At 44.9% G+C, this 14459-nt stretch overlaps 2 protein-coding genes across 3 annotated transcripts in view; both read right to left on the bottom strand.

The window, feature by feature from the left end:
• Positions 1-1026, bottom strand: part of SLC39A2 (solute carrier family 39 member 2) — a 2527-nt gene extending 1501 nt beyond the window's left edge. Inside the window, exons 1-2 of the mRNA XM_007449484.1 lie at positions 593-1026; positions 274-404 (exon numbers count right to left, since the gene is read on the bottom strand). Of these exons, the coding sequence (XP_007449546.1) occupies positions 274-404; positions 593-701 (240 nt within the window). The 5' untranslated portion in view covers positions 702-1026. The remainder of the gene's footprint in view (positions 1-273; positions 405-592) is intronic.
• A 1479-nt stretch (positions 1027-2505) lies between these two features.
• Positions 2506-8192, bottom strand: METTL17 (methyltransferase like 17). 2 transcript variants are annotated; one of them, XM_007449482.1, is made up of 14 exons: positions 8106-8192; positions 7801-7954; positions 7578-7712; positions 6613-6691; positions 6297-6378; positions 5925-5998; positions 5371-5465; positions 4936-5006; positions 4638-4745; positions 4301-4369; positions 3548-3598; positions 3205-3297; positions 2796-2980; positions 2506-2720 (listed from the first exon to the last, which is right to left on the bottom strand). In XM_007449482.1, exons 1-14 carry the CDS (start codon positions 8184-8186, stop codon positions 2615-2617), a joined length of 1383 nt encoding a protein of 460 aa, XP_007449544.1. In that variant the 5' UTR covers positions 8187-8192; the 3' UTR covers positions 2506-2614. The 2 variants fall into 2 exon arrangements, with proteins under 2 accessions (XP_007449544.1, XP_007449545.1); XM_007449483.1 differs by having other exon boundaries at positions 2615-2720; positions 7578-7708; positions 7797-7954; positions 8106-8186.
• Positions 8193-14459: the final 6267 nt, after the last annotated feature.

Raw genomic sequence — 14459 nt, 5'->3', positions numbered from 1 at the left:
CCCTCCCTGCCGGTGCTGTTCTAGGGAGAAAAAACGCACAAATTAGACGAGCGAAAGAGCAGCTCAGCTTCCTGTCCTGTGCCTTCGGCTCCATCACTTTCCTTAAAGGCCAATCTGACCTGTTTCCATCATTCCGCGCAAGAGCTGTCATCTTCCCTGTTGTTCCTCCTGTGTCCTTGGCTTCATTACTTTCCCCCTTTCTTCATTACTTTCCCTGGTTCTGTTCATCATTCTGGCCTCACAGCCCTGCAGCTCAGCAACTCTGCTGCTCACCTGTATCACCAACTTCTGGATCTCTGATTCAATTCCCTCCAAGGCTTCAGCAGTCATGTGCATGAACCCCGCTCCCAGGAAAATGCCAGCAGAAGTGCAGCTCAGGAGGCTGAGGACCCGGCGGTGACGACCTAATAAAAAGTAGGAGTTACAATCAAGCTGGCAAAGAGGAGACAGACAACAATGACTAAAGAGCCACAGGCAGCACCCCATGTCCCAAGCTTGGGGATGATGAGAGAATCAGAGCAAGATATCAGGATAGGGTGACAAGGCTGAGTCAGACTTAGGTTATGGGGACAAAGACATGGTCGGGCTGTACCTGTGGCAGTCTGGAACCATTTGAAGCAGATGGGGAAAAGGCCACAGACCAGAGTGAGAACCAGCAGGGAGAACAGGCAGCCAACTTTTACTCCTAGTAGCGGCTCCATCCTTATGGTACAGGGTAAGCAGAGGCCTCAGGATAACAAATGGAGTGACAATCTTCGCAGCAGGAGTGGTGTCTCAGGTGGTCAAAGCTGGAGCGTCCACTCTCCTGAGTTTCAGAAGGCTATTGGGTCTTCTTTCTGGTCTGTGTGGACTCTTCTTGCACAGCCTTGCATAGAAAACTTGCCCAGCCCCAGCTTCCCGCCCTTCCCCTACATGGAGGCCCCTCCCCTGACTGACGCCTTCCTGAATTTAGAAATCAGAAACTCCGGACTCCCTGCCAGGCACAGCCTGGTGCTGTCTTCTCCTCCTTTTCAATGCTCTGACTAACCCAAGGGCTGTGGAGCCTTAGTTCTAGTCTGGGGCTGTTCTAATCCAAAACGGGAGTCTATGGTAGCTCTCCCCAGCTGTTTTGTGTTGGGGACAATCTGGTCCTGCCTCACTCAGGACAGTTGATCTAAGCCTTCCACACCCTCTCTACCCCACCTCAAGTCTTATAGGTTGCTATGCTGATACCTGAACTGCACCCTTTCAGAGGGGATTTGGGGCCACCTGGGGTAAGGAGGAGGGCCTGGGAAGTGGAGCTGCCACCACTGTGGGAACTAGCAGAGGAGGGGGACTCCCCTCTCTTGTAACCCCAGAAAAATAGCTCCAGGCATGGAAATGTCTAGAAGGAAGATTTCTAGTATTACAACATCAATACTGTTATAACTTTTGACTATGCCTGTTTCCTGATATAAATTATAGAAGAGGGACTGAGAGTTTTAGGACAAAGAAAGTTGCTCTAGCTCTGAAACAGCAAGGCCTAAGGGAAAACTGAAGGCGCCTGCCTGGATATATGAGGGTGGAGATAGATTCAGGCCTGAGGGGAATCAACTCTTGAGAGAAATTTATGAACTCTGAGGGAGCTGAGAAAGTTGAAAGGAAAGGAGGTAGAAAAAAACAGAAGCCAAGCAGCTGCTGATTCCCCTATTCAGGTGGCCTGCCTAACAACCCTGAGACCTGTTGAGCCAGTTCTCAGGGAGCTGGGGATGGCTTTCCCCACTACTCCAGATCATCTCCAGGACTCCGTGGGAAGTCCTGGAATCTGGTGGAAGCAGCAGGATTCTTCCAGGACAGGGTGAGCTGGAGATTTGTGTGGGAAACACTGAAAATCTGAGGATTCTCTTCATTATAGGATAGGCCATGACAACAGACTTCTACACCTTTTAAGAATCACAACATCCATTTCCATTCTTTGAAAACTTTTAATTATTATTAAAACCTAAGCGAACACAGCTATATAGGGGTACTGTTGCTGAAACTCAGCCTCTGTTCACCGGTGCTGAACAGAGACGCAGAGACAGAGTTTTCGGTGAAGTATAAAAGAGTAGCTTTTATTGCTTTGCCAGGCAAAGGAGGCCACAGCAGGCTAATGCCCTAAAGACTGTGCCCTCCCTGAAGAGAGAATGGCAAGGGGTCTTATAGTTTGGAAGTGGAAAATAGGGCCATAGATAAGGATCAGGGTAGATGCAAGCTTGCATTCTTCACTTCTGGAAAATTTCAAAGCTCGTGTTAGGTGCTCTCCTCTCCGGACTGGTTCTGGTGGTCCTTGAGATTATCGCATGGTGACCTTCTTTCTGGAATGAACAATGCTCACAAGGGAAGGGAGTGTTAGGGAGTGTTTCCTTGGAGGAGTAAACACCAGGTGCATAGTACAATTCTAGCTAGAAGGCAATCATTTGCAAAGTGCAATTAAACAAGAAAGAAAAGCGTCTGTGAGAGGATGGCCGAGTGAGCTAAAAGAATAAGGCCTACTATAATGGAGGCTATTTTAACTAGTTTTTTGCTGTAAAAGTACCAGCACTCCCATCCTGGATACCAGGTAGCTTCAGCCTTGGCAGTCATGATAGAAGAAAACACATGTTACACATCCTTGTCAACTCTCAGGGGGATCTTGAGCAGGTGATGGAGGAAGCTCAGATGGCGTGATCACAGGTAAACGATCTCCCCAGGAGCTGACACGGGCACAGCGATACAAATCCCTATATAAAACAGAGGGTCAATGTGGGCTGCAGGTTCTTGCTACCTTCCACTAATTTTGGTCACACCCTCTATACCTGCCATGTCTGCGGGCTGTGATCACAGCATGCTGCATATGCCCATCTGGACAGCACAGGTGACAATGCACATGGCGTGGCCGTCTAAGAACAGGTTGAGTGATTCGGGGCCAGCGATTAGCCTCCTCTGGAGACCCTCGGGCAAGGATTACCATCGAGAACTTTTCCTCCTTTGGCTTCTTGTTCTAAGATAAGGATACAGAGATGGCTTAGAGGTAAAAGACAAGGGAAAAAAATTTTTTGAACCCCATTCATGCAGCGCTTTTCATATTCTATAAGTCATGCACATTCAGGGCCTAAAATCTCCAAGCTATTCTCTGAATTTTCCAAATCCTCCCGCCTCTGAGTCTTTTTCATTGTGCTCTCCCAGGCTACTTTCTCCCTACCACAGTATTCCCAGAGTACATACCCAGCTGAAGGGGGTGGGATGGTAGGCCTGGGAAAAGCTACAGGCCAGGGGCTTAGAGGCTGTCAACTGGGGACAGGGAAGTTCATGGGGACACTGTGAACACAAACAAAAGACACGAGGTAAGACAAAAGAACAGATCATAAAACCGAAAAACTAAGAGTGAGAGTCAAGAAGGGCTAAGGGAGCACAGGAGCAGAGGGTAGGAAAGCCAGAGGAATCACTAAGAAAGAAACTGGATAGGGACACAAAGTAGTGGAGGTGGCTTAGCTTTACTCTCTTACTTTTCCTGGCCACAGCTGAGTTCAGATCTTTGTGTGCTGGGAAAGGGAGAAGTAATACTCACCGGGGCAAAGACAAAACCAGGTCGAGGGTCCAAAGGTGACTTCTCTTTTCCCTGAAACCAAAGGAAATCAAAAAAATTAGGTTGGGCCTGAGGGGTCTATTTTCATAACTCAATCTCTGCAGTCAGTAAATTGAGGACTCCTCTAACATTCAATTCTGGTAATTATTAACTATGTTCTTTGAATTAAGCTGGCTGCTTCTTTAATACTCCAGACAAAGAACTTTCTCTTTGCAGCAGGAGAAAGGCAGAAACTTGGCACATAATATGGTGCTCTCCCTTGTCAGCAACCTCCACTCTCAAAAAGATCCCATTCTAAATAAAACAATTAAATTTATGATTATACACTGGCTCATACTGTCCCAAAGAGATAAGGTTCTCGGCTCAGAAATGCCCTGGATCAGTGGTCGGCAAACATGTTTTTTTTAAAAAGCCCAGAGAGTAGGCAAAATCTGTTTCTTTCCTAACTATTCAACTGCTGTTTGTACTGTGAAAACAGCCATAGACAACAGACATACAGCCACAGACACACAAACACGGCTCATATAAAAACAGGTGGCAGGCTGGATCTGACCCACAGGCCCAAGTTTGCCAACCACTACCCTATATCATAATGACTTCATATGCCTACTATCTTTGAGAGTTATCTTCACCACTGTATGACAAGAGTCCCTTTAGTTTTCACAGGCATGCTAGTAACTGGTGAGAATAGGTAGGGTATGGAGGGTAAGGTGAAAAAAGGAGCAAGAACCTTACGTTAAGGACCAGGTCCCTGGCGTCCATGAGAAGGGAGTGCCCAGCTTTTGTTCCATTCTCCACCAATATCTGATTACAAAAGGGGAAAATAAGAAGCACCAAAGTACATGAAAACATAAATGTCAGCTCTGTAGGAACATTCCCAGATGGAATAGGGATCCTAAAAGAAATGGGCATTATATATAAGATGTGGATGGGGACCCTACAAGAGGGACAAAGGGATCTATATAAGAGAAAAATGGTCAAGAATGAAGACAAGCTCCAATGGGGAGAAGGAAAGCCATGAAACCCATGAAGCTGCTTTAAAACTTGAAGGGAAAAAGGGGTTTCTACTCACCAGAAAATGACCTGTCTTGCGCCACAAGGTTTGGACTACGTCAGTGCGCTTGGCCTTGCTGGGCAGTTCACTGAGAGAAAAGGCTGATACCACCACATCAAACTGTACCTGGTGCACAGGACAAGGAACATGACAGACATGACATCTCCCTCTTCTACGAGTACAACAAAGGTCTATCCCACTAAATTTCTTCTGCTTTCTTTTATTTTCTAACACTTAATGCTAGGTTGCAAAGCCAAGGCCACAGTTTTCCATGTGCATACTCCACATTTAGCATACTTTAAACATCGCCACTTGCCTTGGGTGATACAGGTAGAAACTGCCTGAAAAAGACACCTGGCACATAAGGCATCCCAGATCCTGAACCACCTGTAGAAACAGAGATGTGGCAACTATGAGTGTACAGGTGTAAACTGAAGTGACATTCCGATAAGAAACATGGCCCCGAGAACAAAGAAAAACGCTAGCTGAGGGTGAGATGCAATAGAGTAAGCAACTATAAAAAAGGGCCGGGAGAATATTGGGTCACCTGTCCTGTTATTCTTATCCTACCCATTCACAGTCCAACAAAGGCCTCCAGCATCTTCTGCTGGACTATCGCACTGGAAGATCAGACTCATTTTTAACTTTTAGCCCTCTCCTCTACTCCCCAATAAAAGACCCTCTCTTGTACTCCTTTGCTTTTTAAATTCCTTCAACTTTGGAAAAGCCCCTCCTTATACTTTGTCCTCACCTTTCAGTAGCTTTTCTGCCAATTCCAACATGGCTGCTGAGCTGTCCACGCACATATATTCACGTAGGCTCTGGCCCCAAGTACTATGAGCAGCCCTAAAATGGCAAAAAATAAATCGCCAGCTCTCATGACAGAGTCATCCCTGCAAGAGACCCCTCTGTTCCCAACCCACCCCTGGAGAAACAGAGTGCTATGTTAAAATAGTTGGAAAAACTAGTAGTGTTATTTTCTTGTTTCATTTACAACTCCTTAAAAAAAGGCAGACTCAAAAATTATTTGTGCACAAAAAAATCTTGATATGTAAAACCTCCACCCTAGACTAAATTCCTTTCCTTTTTTATCCTTCTAATCATGGATCTTCTTTTCACTTGACGTTTCTTTATGTTCTGGCCCTAATCCATATACCTTCTCATGCCTTGCCTAATCTGAGGGAAGAAACATTCCAGTCCCCAACTTTCCTAGTCTCCCTCTGGTTCTCCAGCCTCTTGATATTGACGTGGTGTAAGCATGGCTCTCTAGAACTAGAAGTGACAGAGAAAGAGAAAGATACTCACCAGGTGACAGAGCCAGTACCTGAGCCAAAGTCCATCAAGGTTTGTGGCTGGAACTCTGGAAGTCGAGCTTGGATCTAAAGAAATATACAACACCCCACAGTGGGGAAAGTAGACGCTTGGTAAACATGAATTAGGGGACCACAACAGAGAAAATGAGATATGAATGCCTTTTAAGATTCAATGTAAATGCTTTATAGAATAGAAAGCTCTTAAAACAGTGCTTCTAAACCTTTCTTGGGTCAAAAATTCCTTTCAGAGGATAGAGAACCTCCTAAAAAAAAATATATGCACATGCAACGTCCCAAGTATCCTACCCCAGAAGACTACTTTATGAATAAGGGAACTGACGGTAGGAAACTGAGCGAATTTCACCTCATGGAATGCCCTGGAGACTGCTGCAAAGCCACCATCCAGTCTTGCTGCCATATACACCAGGCTCAGTCCCTCATTGTAGCTGCCAGAAAAACCAGAGTCATACCACTGGAAAATAACCTCTATCCCGTAGCTACCCTCTGACTTTTAGGAAATGAAATCTTTGGAAAGGGCTCTTCCAGCTCAACACTTTCACTTCTCAACACAGAAGAGTCCTAGGAAGGCTTACAAGCCAGGTCACTTCTTTCAAACACAAAATTGTGTAACTGTACTTCCCCAAGTCTCCTTCTTCTGCAGCCCTTCTAGTCTCCCTTACCTCAACTCTTGCCAATGATAGGTAGTTCTACGCAGAGCATGCAGCACTTCTCCACAAAGTTTTTCCATCCGACATGAGTCTGGGGTGAGAACAAGGACTGGAAGTGAGGACCTAGGAAGAACAGGGCTCAGATCCAATATCTGAATAGACTGCCTGCCCATTCATCCCCAATTCCCACCTGGGAAAAGCCTCAAGGCTTAAGAGAGAAGTCAAACCTAGAGAAAAGTTTCAGGTAAGAATAACAATGACCACCACCACCACCAAAGTGTATCAGATAGTATATTTCCTCTAACAGCAGTTTATTCAACTCAACCAACTCTATCCCACAGGTTTGTTCTATATTAAAAGGAGGTGTAACAAAAATTTAAAGGATAGGATAAACACAGTATTTTGTGGATTTCTTCACCTCCCCAAAACTTAATATTGTGACGTCTCCAATGCTCCTATAGGGAGGAAAGGGGCTTGAAAAACTAAAAGTCTCATGATTGTGTTTTGTTCTGTACTCTTTTATCTACCGAGCACCTCCTATGAACCAGATATTATGAGAAGTTCGGAGAATACAAGATGAATAAAAGGCAGGTCTCTTAATAAGAGACAACTCATAACCGTAAAAATAACCTGATAAATTATTCTCCTTTCCCTGTAGTGGGTTTTAGTACTGGACACGAACTTTATTTTACTTGAACAAAAACTTAGATGGTCTTAATCCAGTGGACTTGGAGGACAAAGCCAAAGATCTAAGTTTCGACAGGATACTGAAGCACTCACTGACTTTTACTCAAGCCCCACGCGCAATCTCTGAAATAATCTGTCTTCTCTTAGTAAGGCATCATTGTAATAACTGCTCTCGCCAGAAAGTCAAATAAGAAATTGCAGTATCTATTTAAGAGGCTGCGAAATTATTTCTTGCTCTTCATTTCCCTCTGCTTTTTCAATTTGGCCTACTCTTTATTCTTAAGCCCTACCTGCGTTTTCCAGGAATTTTTTCTCAAGATGGACAGCCCGTCTTTGCAACTCCTCTGGCTCTACAGGTAAATGCCGACTCCAGAGATAATTGGTCAGTGCTTGCACCTGCCTCTCCATATTGGGCATCGAGCTCTCTAAGGACCAAAGATGAAAAGTGGAATCACCTGTACGCAGGCCCACTTTCCGCTTCTTCTCGAGCCTCCATTTCCCCCCGTTACTCACCCAGCAGCAGTAACTGCGCGGCGTCAACCAATACTTGCGGCAGCCGCACGCGCGACAGCTGCAGGATGCCGGGGTGCCGGCGATGGGGCCTCTTCCCCAGGAAATCAGACTTGTTATCTACCTGAGTTACGCCGGGCACGAGGGCAGCGAGCGCCTGCAGGCCGGGAAAGAAAAGCTGATTGGGGGGCAGAAAGCATGGCTGCGGACGCTGGCTAAGGGAGGGGCGGCCGAGAGCGGTCCTCCTCGGAGCGGAGCTGTTTCTGAGACCCACAGCCTCTTCGACAGCAGGGAAAGTAAGCACTCACTCGGGACTGGGGAGCTATTCCGAGGCCGCGGCGCCATCTGCCTAATGCCAGCAGATACGCCGGTCCTCTAGCGGTCGCCATGGAGCCAGAGGTGAACCGGAACCGGAAATTTAGGTGCAGTGACCCTCTCACTCGCCGCGGCGAACATCCTCCGCGGAACGTCGGCGAGGGGCAGAATCACCCAATGAGGAGAACAAGTGCTTGCTAGTAGCCAATAAGCAATCGATATGTAAATCTCCTTGAAGAGCGTACGTGCGCCTCAGTTCCGACGTAGCGAGCCGGAAGTGAGGTGGCCTCGACTCTGTGTTGGGATTTGTCTCCTCTTCCAGAAATCGAGAGGGCGGGAGGGGGAAGGGGCGGGCCGTTTGCTGCGGTCTCTAGAAACGCTTCAGAGACAGGCAGAGTTTCTGTTTGTATTAACTACCTGTGTTCTTCTTTTTCTCTTCTGGAGAACGCTGAAGTCTTGGGATTTTTACCTCCTGTGTGAAACGGAGAGGATGCAGTATCGGAAAGGTGAAATAAGGAAAGCCAGATTTAGGCGTCCGAATTTAACAGAATAATAGGTAATACTAGATTTAATGTTTTTTGCATGTTAGTTTCTCTTAATATTAAACCAGGACTCGTAGATAAATAGCCACCATGAGAACATTATGTTCCAGATAGTGTGACAAGCACTTTTATATTGTACTACCTCATTTAGACCCCACAATTCAATAGGGTAGGTTACTTTAACCCCATTTTGCACCCAAGGAAAGTGAGTGTTCAGGTGGCTATTACGCCCAAGATCACAGAGCTTGTTAGGTGAAAACAAGATTTAAACCTCGGCAGTCTAAGTCTGATCGTCACCTTTAAACATATGCTCTACTGCGTAATGTTGGTACTTAGCATGCAAGTTACCAAGTGCCAACTACAAGTTGGCACTTGCCATCTACCTCTACAAGGATTAAATCATGAGCTGCTGCAGCTGCTGAACTTTAACACTCTCTGAAAGGAGTTCAGGGTGGAGATCAAGAATGAGGCACTCTGTGCTCTGGGAAGAACTGGCGGAGAAGACCTTCAGAGAGTTAGATATTTTCAGGAGATGATTTTTATGAGCCCAATTCTTGCATCTCCGCATATCTAGAGAAGCACTAAAATCTTTCTTGGTGAAGTCTGCTCCTCATGACTAGCAGTGACCTTCACGAGAGTAGCAGCAACCTTCTGCAAAAATGTGTGCTTGGGACCTCCTGGCGGTCCAGTGGTTAAGACTCTGTGCTTCCACTGCAGGTGACACGGGTTCGATCCCTGGTTGGGGAACTAAGATCCCACATGCCTTGTGGCTTGGCCAAATAAATAAATAAATAAATAATTTAAAATTTGTGTTTGATTGCAGGTATCCCCCGCACCCCTCACCAAAATCACATATATACTGACCTAACCCCCTGCCTCTTTGGAGCAGAGCTATCTGAAATGCTGTCTCCCGGGCTATACTCCTAATTTTGCCCCCAAATAAAACTTAATTCACAACGCTCACACTGTGCTTTTATTTTCAGTCAACACAAGTTAACTAGGAACAATAAGCTAAATGTTCTGAAATATTCAATTAACATGTAGCATTAAGAACTTACCCACTCTAACCTCTTGATTCCTATAGCAAACACATTAGTTAGCTATGGTGTATTTTAACCTTTTGGGATAGAAATCTGGTGGCTGGATGGGTAGCAGTATTGTCTTTGGTGTAACTGCAAGCGTCCAAATATGAAAATTATGTGATAAAGTATGGGGAACTATATCAGTTGGAGAGTTAAATGTCTGGTTTGCATTTGGGTTATTAAACTTTGCTTCTAATAAAGGAGGCCTTTCCATAATCTGAGTGCTCTGGAAGGAGACTTAAGGGGCGCTTAAGACCGCTGTTGTAAATGCCCCACTCACTGCTCTCCCTTTCAGGTTCACCTTCTTTCCCCACCACCCCACCGCTTTGATTCATGCTGCCACACTTAGTCTCATTTCTTGTGACACTTTGTTTTACTTTATATTGCTGGCTCAAGTGTTAGCAAGATAAACTATATCACTGTGGGTTAGCTATAGCATAAGATTGGCTATATTATTTTTTGACATAGGGAGGTAGCAGAACATAGGGATAAAGTGCTTGGCATCTGGAGGCTGGCAGTCTGAATTTGAATTCTAGAGTAGCAAGACAATAATAGTTGCTATCTCACAGGGTTATTGGAGTGAGGATTTAATAAGATAATGTCTGGCCCAAAGTAAATGCTCAATGTGTTTATGCTATTATTATTATCATATGTATTTGGGGAACTTAAATCACATTTTGGGGAACTTGATCACATTTTAATTTTTGTTATGAATTCATGTCTTATTTCCAAGACAAACTTGAAAATGGGGATATTTGGGACCAAGTAAGACAAAGCACTGGAGACTGAGAAGTAATGAGCAGGAGAGCTTGGTGGTGCCTCTGAATGTCCCTCCTGCTTTTCCTTTAGAGCTACCAACATAGATGTGGCTTCATTTATTTTGACACTGGCCTAATTAGGATTGTTCCCTTCCTTCAATAATACAACATCTCAAAAGCTGACATAGTTCTGAATTTATGTGTCTTTGTTCTTAAGCCAAAGTGTTGTCCATAAAAACAAAATAAAACAAAAACCTCCACATCAGCCTCCTCAGGATCAAGGATGTCCTTAACACATCTAAAACAGTGCACATAATTTTTTGTACATTGATAATGCTTAATCAATATTTGTTGATGATGTTAATAAAGTGACATATTTGTTTCCATGCTTGGAAAATCTCAGCAGGATAGGCTAGGTTGAGGAGCTGAGTCTAGTCATTTAACCAGGTCACAATCCCATAAAGCATAGATGAGCCCATTTCATACCTAATCCATGAATTCTACCAACTTAACACTGATCATACTTTGACCTGGGTAATATTTCCAATTAGTGGCTCTACATTTAAAAAACAGATAAAAGTGTGGAGAAACTAGGCAATATTAAAGAGGAATACCACCCCCCCAATTAAGTAAAGGAAAATAAGAAAGATTCTTTGAGGAAGGTTTGGATAAGTTGGTTAGAAATGTATAATGACCAATGGAAAGAGCTAATAATTAGATCTAGAGAAAGTCTTGGTAATGAAGATGTGAAGCAACTGGAATAATATTTTGGGAAGTTAAAGAAATTCTACCATCAAAGATCCCAAGTAGTGCCCTTTTTATTGCTTTCTTCATTTCTTTTTGTTGTTTTCCTTTTTAAAATCTTAAGGCATTATTTGTTGTATTTATTTGCATTTGTGTGTCTTCTAGATTAGTCTTTATCTTTTAAACAATTTTCACTTTTATTTGTAACTTTCCTGAATATGTCACCCTTTTTTCTGAATTTTTTCTAATTTTGATACATGTTCTTTCATGTCTTGTATTATTTTCTTAGCTTGTTTTGAAATCATGGATTACAGTTTTAATCTGTTTTATGGAAAGGTCTATGTTGGTTTACGTTCCTAAAGAAGCAGACATTAAGATGGAATTAGATTTATATGAGATTTATTGGCAGAATACCTGTGAGGGGGAAAGAGAGAGGAAGCCAGAAGAGGCAGAAAGAGCTGTCAGACTGTGATGCAGGTCTGACCTCTGTGAAAGAGGGAGGGAAGGAAAACAGGTTGGATAGGCACAGGTCTAAAAGTTTCAGCTGGGTTAATGGAGGTTAAGGTGGCCATCAGAGGAGTCTTGCATCCTGAGAAATGGATCTGACTTAGTATCCCTGCTACACTCAGTCATTGTCTGAGACAGCCCATGGGAAGCGTAGCAGATTCAGAGGGTGGCAGTTGGGGCCATCAGTTAATTATGATCCCCACAGCAGGAGATCTGAGTAGTTCATTTCCACAGCTGCCCTAGAGCCACACAGATCTACTTCTCCAGATAGGTTCAAGAGACAATTCCTTCAAGCTTTGTATGGGACTCTGTTTTTAAAGAGAAACTTAGAAGATGGAGGTTAGTGGGGAAAATTATAGTCACTGTTACTGCAGTTGATCTCGGGGCTGCAACTGGCACCCATCCTCTCCCTCCTTTACTATCCATTCTCATTTCCCCTTGCCCCCAACTATTATGTCTTAGTGGCTTGTCTGGTGTTATGACCCAAACCCTTGTTCCTGAGTGGTCCAAACTCTTGATAGTCATATCTTTCTCTGGCTGACGTTGCTGCACATATACACTCACAGCTACAATGGAGCATGGGAATGCTGGGAAGCACCCAAGTAGAACACTTGGGTTCCATCTGAATTCTTCTCTACTCCCATTGTGTAAAAACAGCCCCACCTCTTCCTGCTAACTAGGGTTACTTAGCCCTGATAGTATGGTAACTCCTCTTCTCATCTGCTGCTCCCTAGACCCAAGAAATCTGAAGTGTCGTGGCAGCAGCTGTAGCTTGTAGTTCAGTGAGACCCTTGATATATCCCCTGGCAAGGGTGCATTCTCTTTGGGGACCTGGAGTGACCTTCACTTTCTCTTTTGTTTTGAAGTAAATACCAATGAACTCTTCCCATTAGTCCCTTACTTTCCTCTAGAGGTAAGTGATATTGTTGAAGTAACTTCAGCAGAAGCTAGGGGAGCTCTTATGAACTGTGATTAAATAGAATGTGGTAGTTTAGCTAATTCTCCTTGGTTATAGCCCTCTGTATCTTTGATTTTACTTATCAAGCCAGCAGAGCCACCGGGTGATGACTGCACTACCTTTTCGTCTTATGATATTTGACTTCAGTCTTTTTCAGATTGGATAAATAATTTATCCTCACCTGATTCACTGATGCAGGCCACATAGGAGGCCCCAAGCAATAGTCTTGATGCCAAAGGCAGGGTCATTCTTCCCCTTGCAGTGTCCATGGTTATGATGGTAATGAAAGTGGGCTCTCACTGCGGGTATTTAATTGCTGCAAGAGAAGGATTTTCTCTATTTAGTTCAAATATACCCCACTGAACTAGTCTGAGAAATATCCAAGGTATGTGGGTGAAACCAAGCGATGCCCTGTGGGGCCCCTGGGAACGGAGGCCTTTTTCATCCCCTGTTTCTTGTAGGCAAGACTCCAGCCTCCAGGACCTTCCCTGAGTTCCAAAGGGCAGATTCGAACAGCTGCTAATCAACTGTTGCCAAGAAACCACCTGAGGCCAGACTGAAGGACCAGAGGAGCTCATCCAGATTAGGGGACCGACCACCTGAGACGAGATGAAGGGAGCGCAGGCCCTGCTCACCCCGACCTTGTCGGAGACCCCGCCCTTGAACCGTTGCTGTAAAACTTCTCCTCCAGCGGCCTCCCTGGTGGCGCAGTGGTTGAGGGTCCGCCTGCCGATGCAGGGGATACGGGTTCGTGCCCCGGTCCGGGAGGATCCCACATGCCGCGGAGCGGCTGGGCCCGTGAGCCATGGCCGCTGAGCCTGCGCGTCCGGCAACGGGAGAGGCCACGACAGTGAGAGGCCCACATATCGCAAAAAAAAAACAAAAAAAAAACTTCTCCTCCAGTCCTCCCGGGTTGCGACAATGCATAGTTTTCAAGGACAGGAGCCCACTGTGTCCCCCTTTGCCTGACAAAGTGCTAAAGCTATCCTTTTCTATTTCACCCAACACTCTGTCGCCAAGATTTGACTCAGCATCGGCGGACAGAGACCTTGAGCTTTTGGCATCATGGGGACAAAATTTCTAAAATGCAGACACCTGTCTGTTTTGCTCACTATACGCACAGCACTTAGAATAGCACTTGTCACATCAAAGACACTCAGAAATGTCAGGGGCTTCCCTGGTGGCGCACTGGTTAAGAATCCGCCTGCCAATGCAGGGGACAAGGGTTCAAGCCCTGGTCCGGTAAGATCCCACATGCCGCGGAGCAACGAAGCCCATGCGCCACAACTACTGAGCCTGCGGTCTAGAGTCCGTGAGCCACAACTACTGAGCCCGCATGTCTAGAGCCTGTGCTCCACAACAAGAGAAGCCACTGCGATGAGAAACCCGCGCACTGCAACGAAGAGTAGCCCCCACTCACCACAACTAGAGAAAGCACACACGCAGCAAGGAAGACCCAACGCAGCCAAAAATAAATAAATTTAAAAAAAGAAATGTCAGTTAAATAAATATTAGTAATCGAAGAATGGCTCTCTGTTGTCTTCACATAAGAATACATAGTTAACTAAAGTATCCTTTGTTTCTTGGTGCCCACGTGGTAGTTTTTATTTTTTCAGTGGAATGCCATGGCTTATTATTATCTGTGTTGCTCTATTAGTGATCTGCTTTTCCTACTTAACAACTTTCAGAAAGTCTTTCTTTTGTTACGTTTTAGACATTCTTTTTAAAGGCAATGGTATTGTGTTGCTTCTGCCTG

Source organism: Lipotes vexillifer, unplaced genomic scaffold (assembly GCF_000442215.2).
Source record: "Lipotes vexillifer unplaced genomic scaffold, Lipotes_vexillifer_v1.1 scaffold1093, whole genome shotgun sequence".
NCBI lineage: Eukaryota > Metazoa > Chordata > Mammalia > Artiodactyla > Lipotidae > Lipotes > Lipotes vexillifer.
Note: the sequence above shows the minus strand (reverse complement) of the source record. Positions and strands in the feature narration are given on the sequence as shown.

What these genes read in the sequence shown, in the direction of transcription:
- METTL17 (XM_007449482.1), bottom strand. Translation starts at nt 8,186, where the DNA reads ATGGCGACCGCTAGAGGACCGGCGTATCTGCTGGCATTAGGCAGATGG. An exon ending in GAATAGCTCCCCAGTCCCGA is followed by an intron (nt 7,955 to 8,105) that starts GTGAGTGCTTAC and finishes CCCGGCCTGCAG; the next exon opens with GCGCTCGCTGCCCTCGTGCC. An exon ending in TATCATTGGCAAGAGTTGAG is followed by an intron (nt 6,379 to 6,612) that starts GTAAGGGAGACT and finishes TTTTTCTGGCAG; the next exon opens with CTACAATGAGGGACTGAGCC.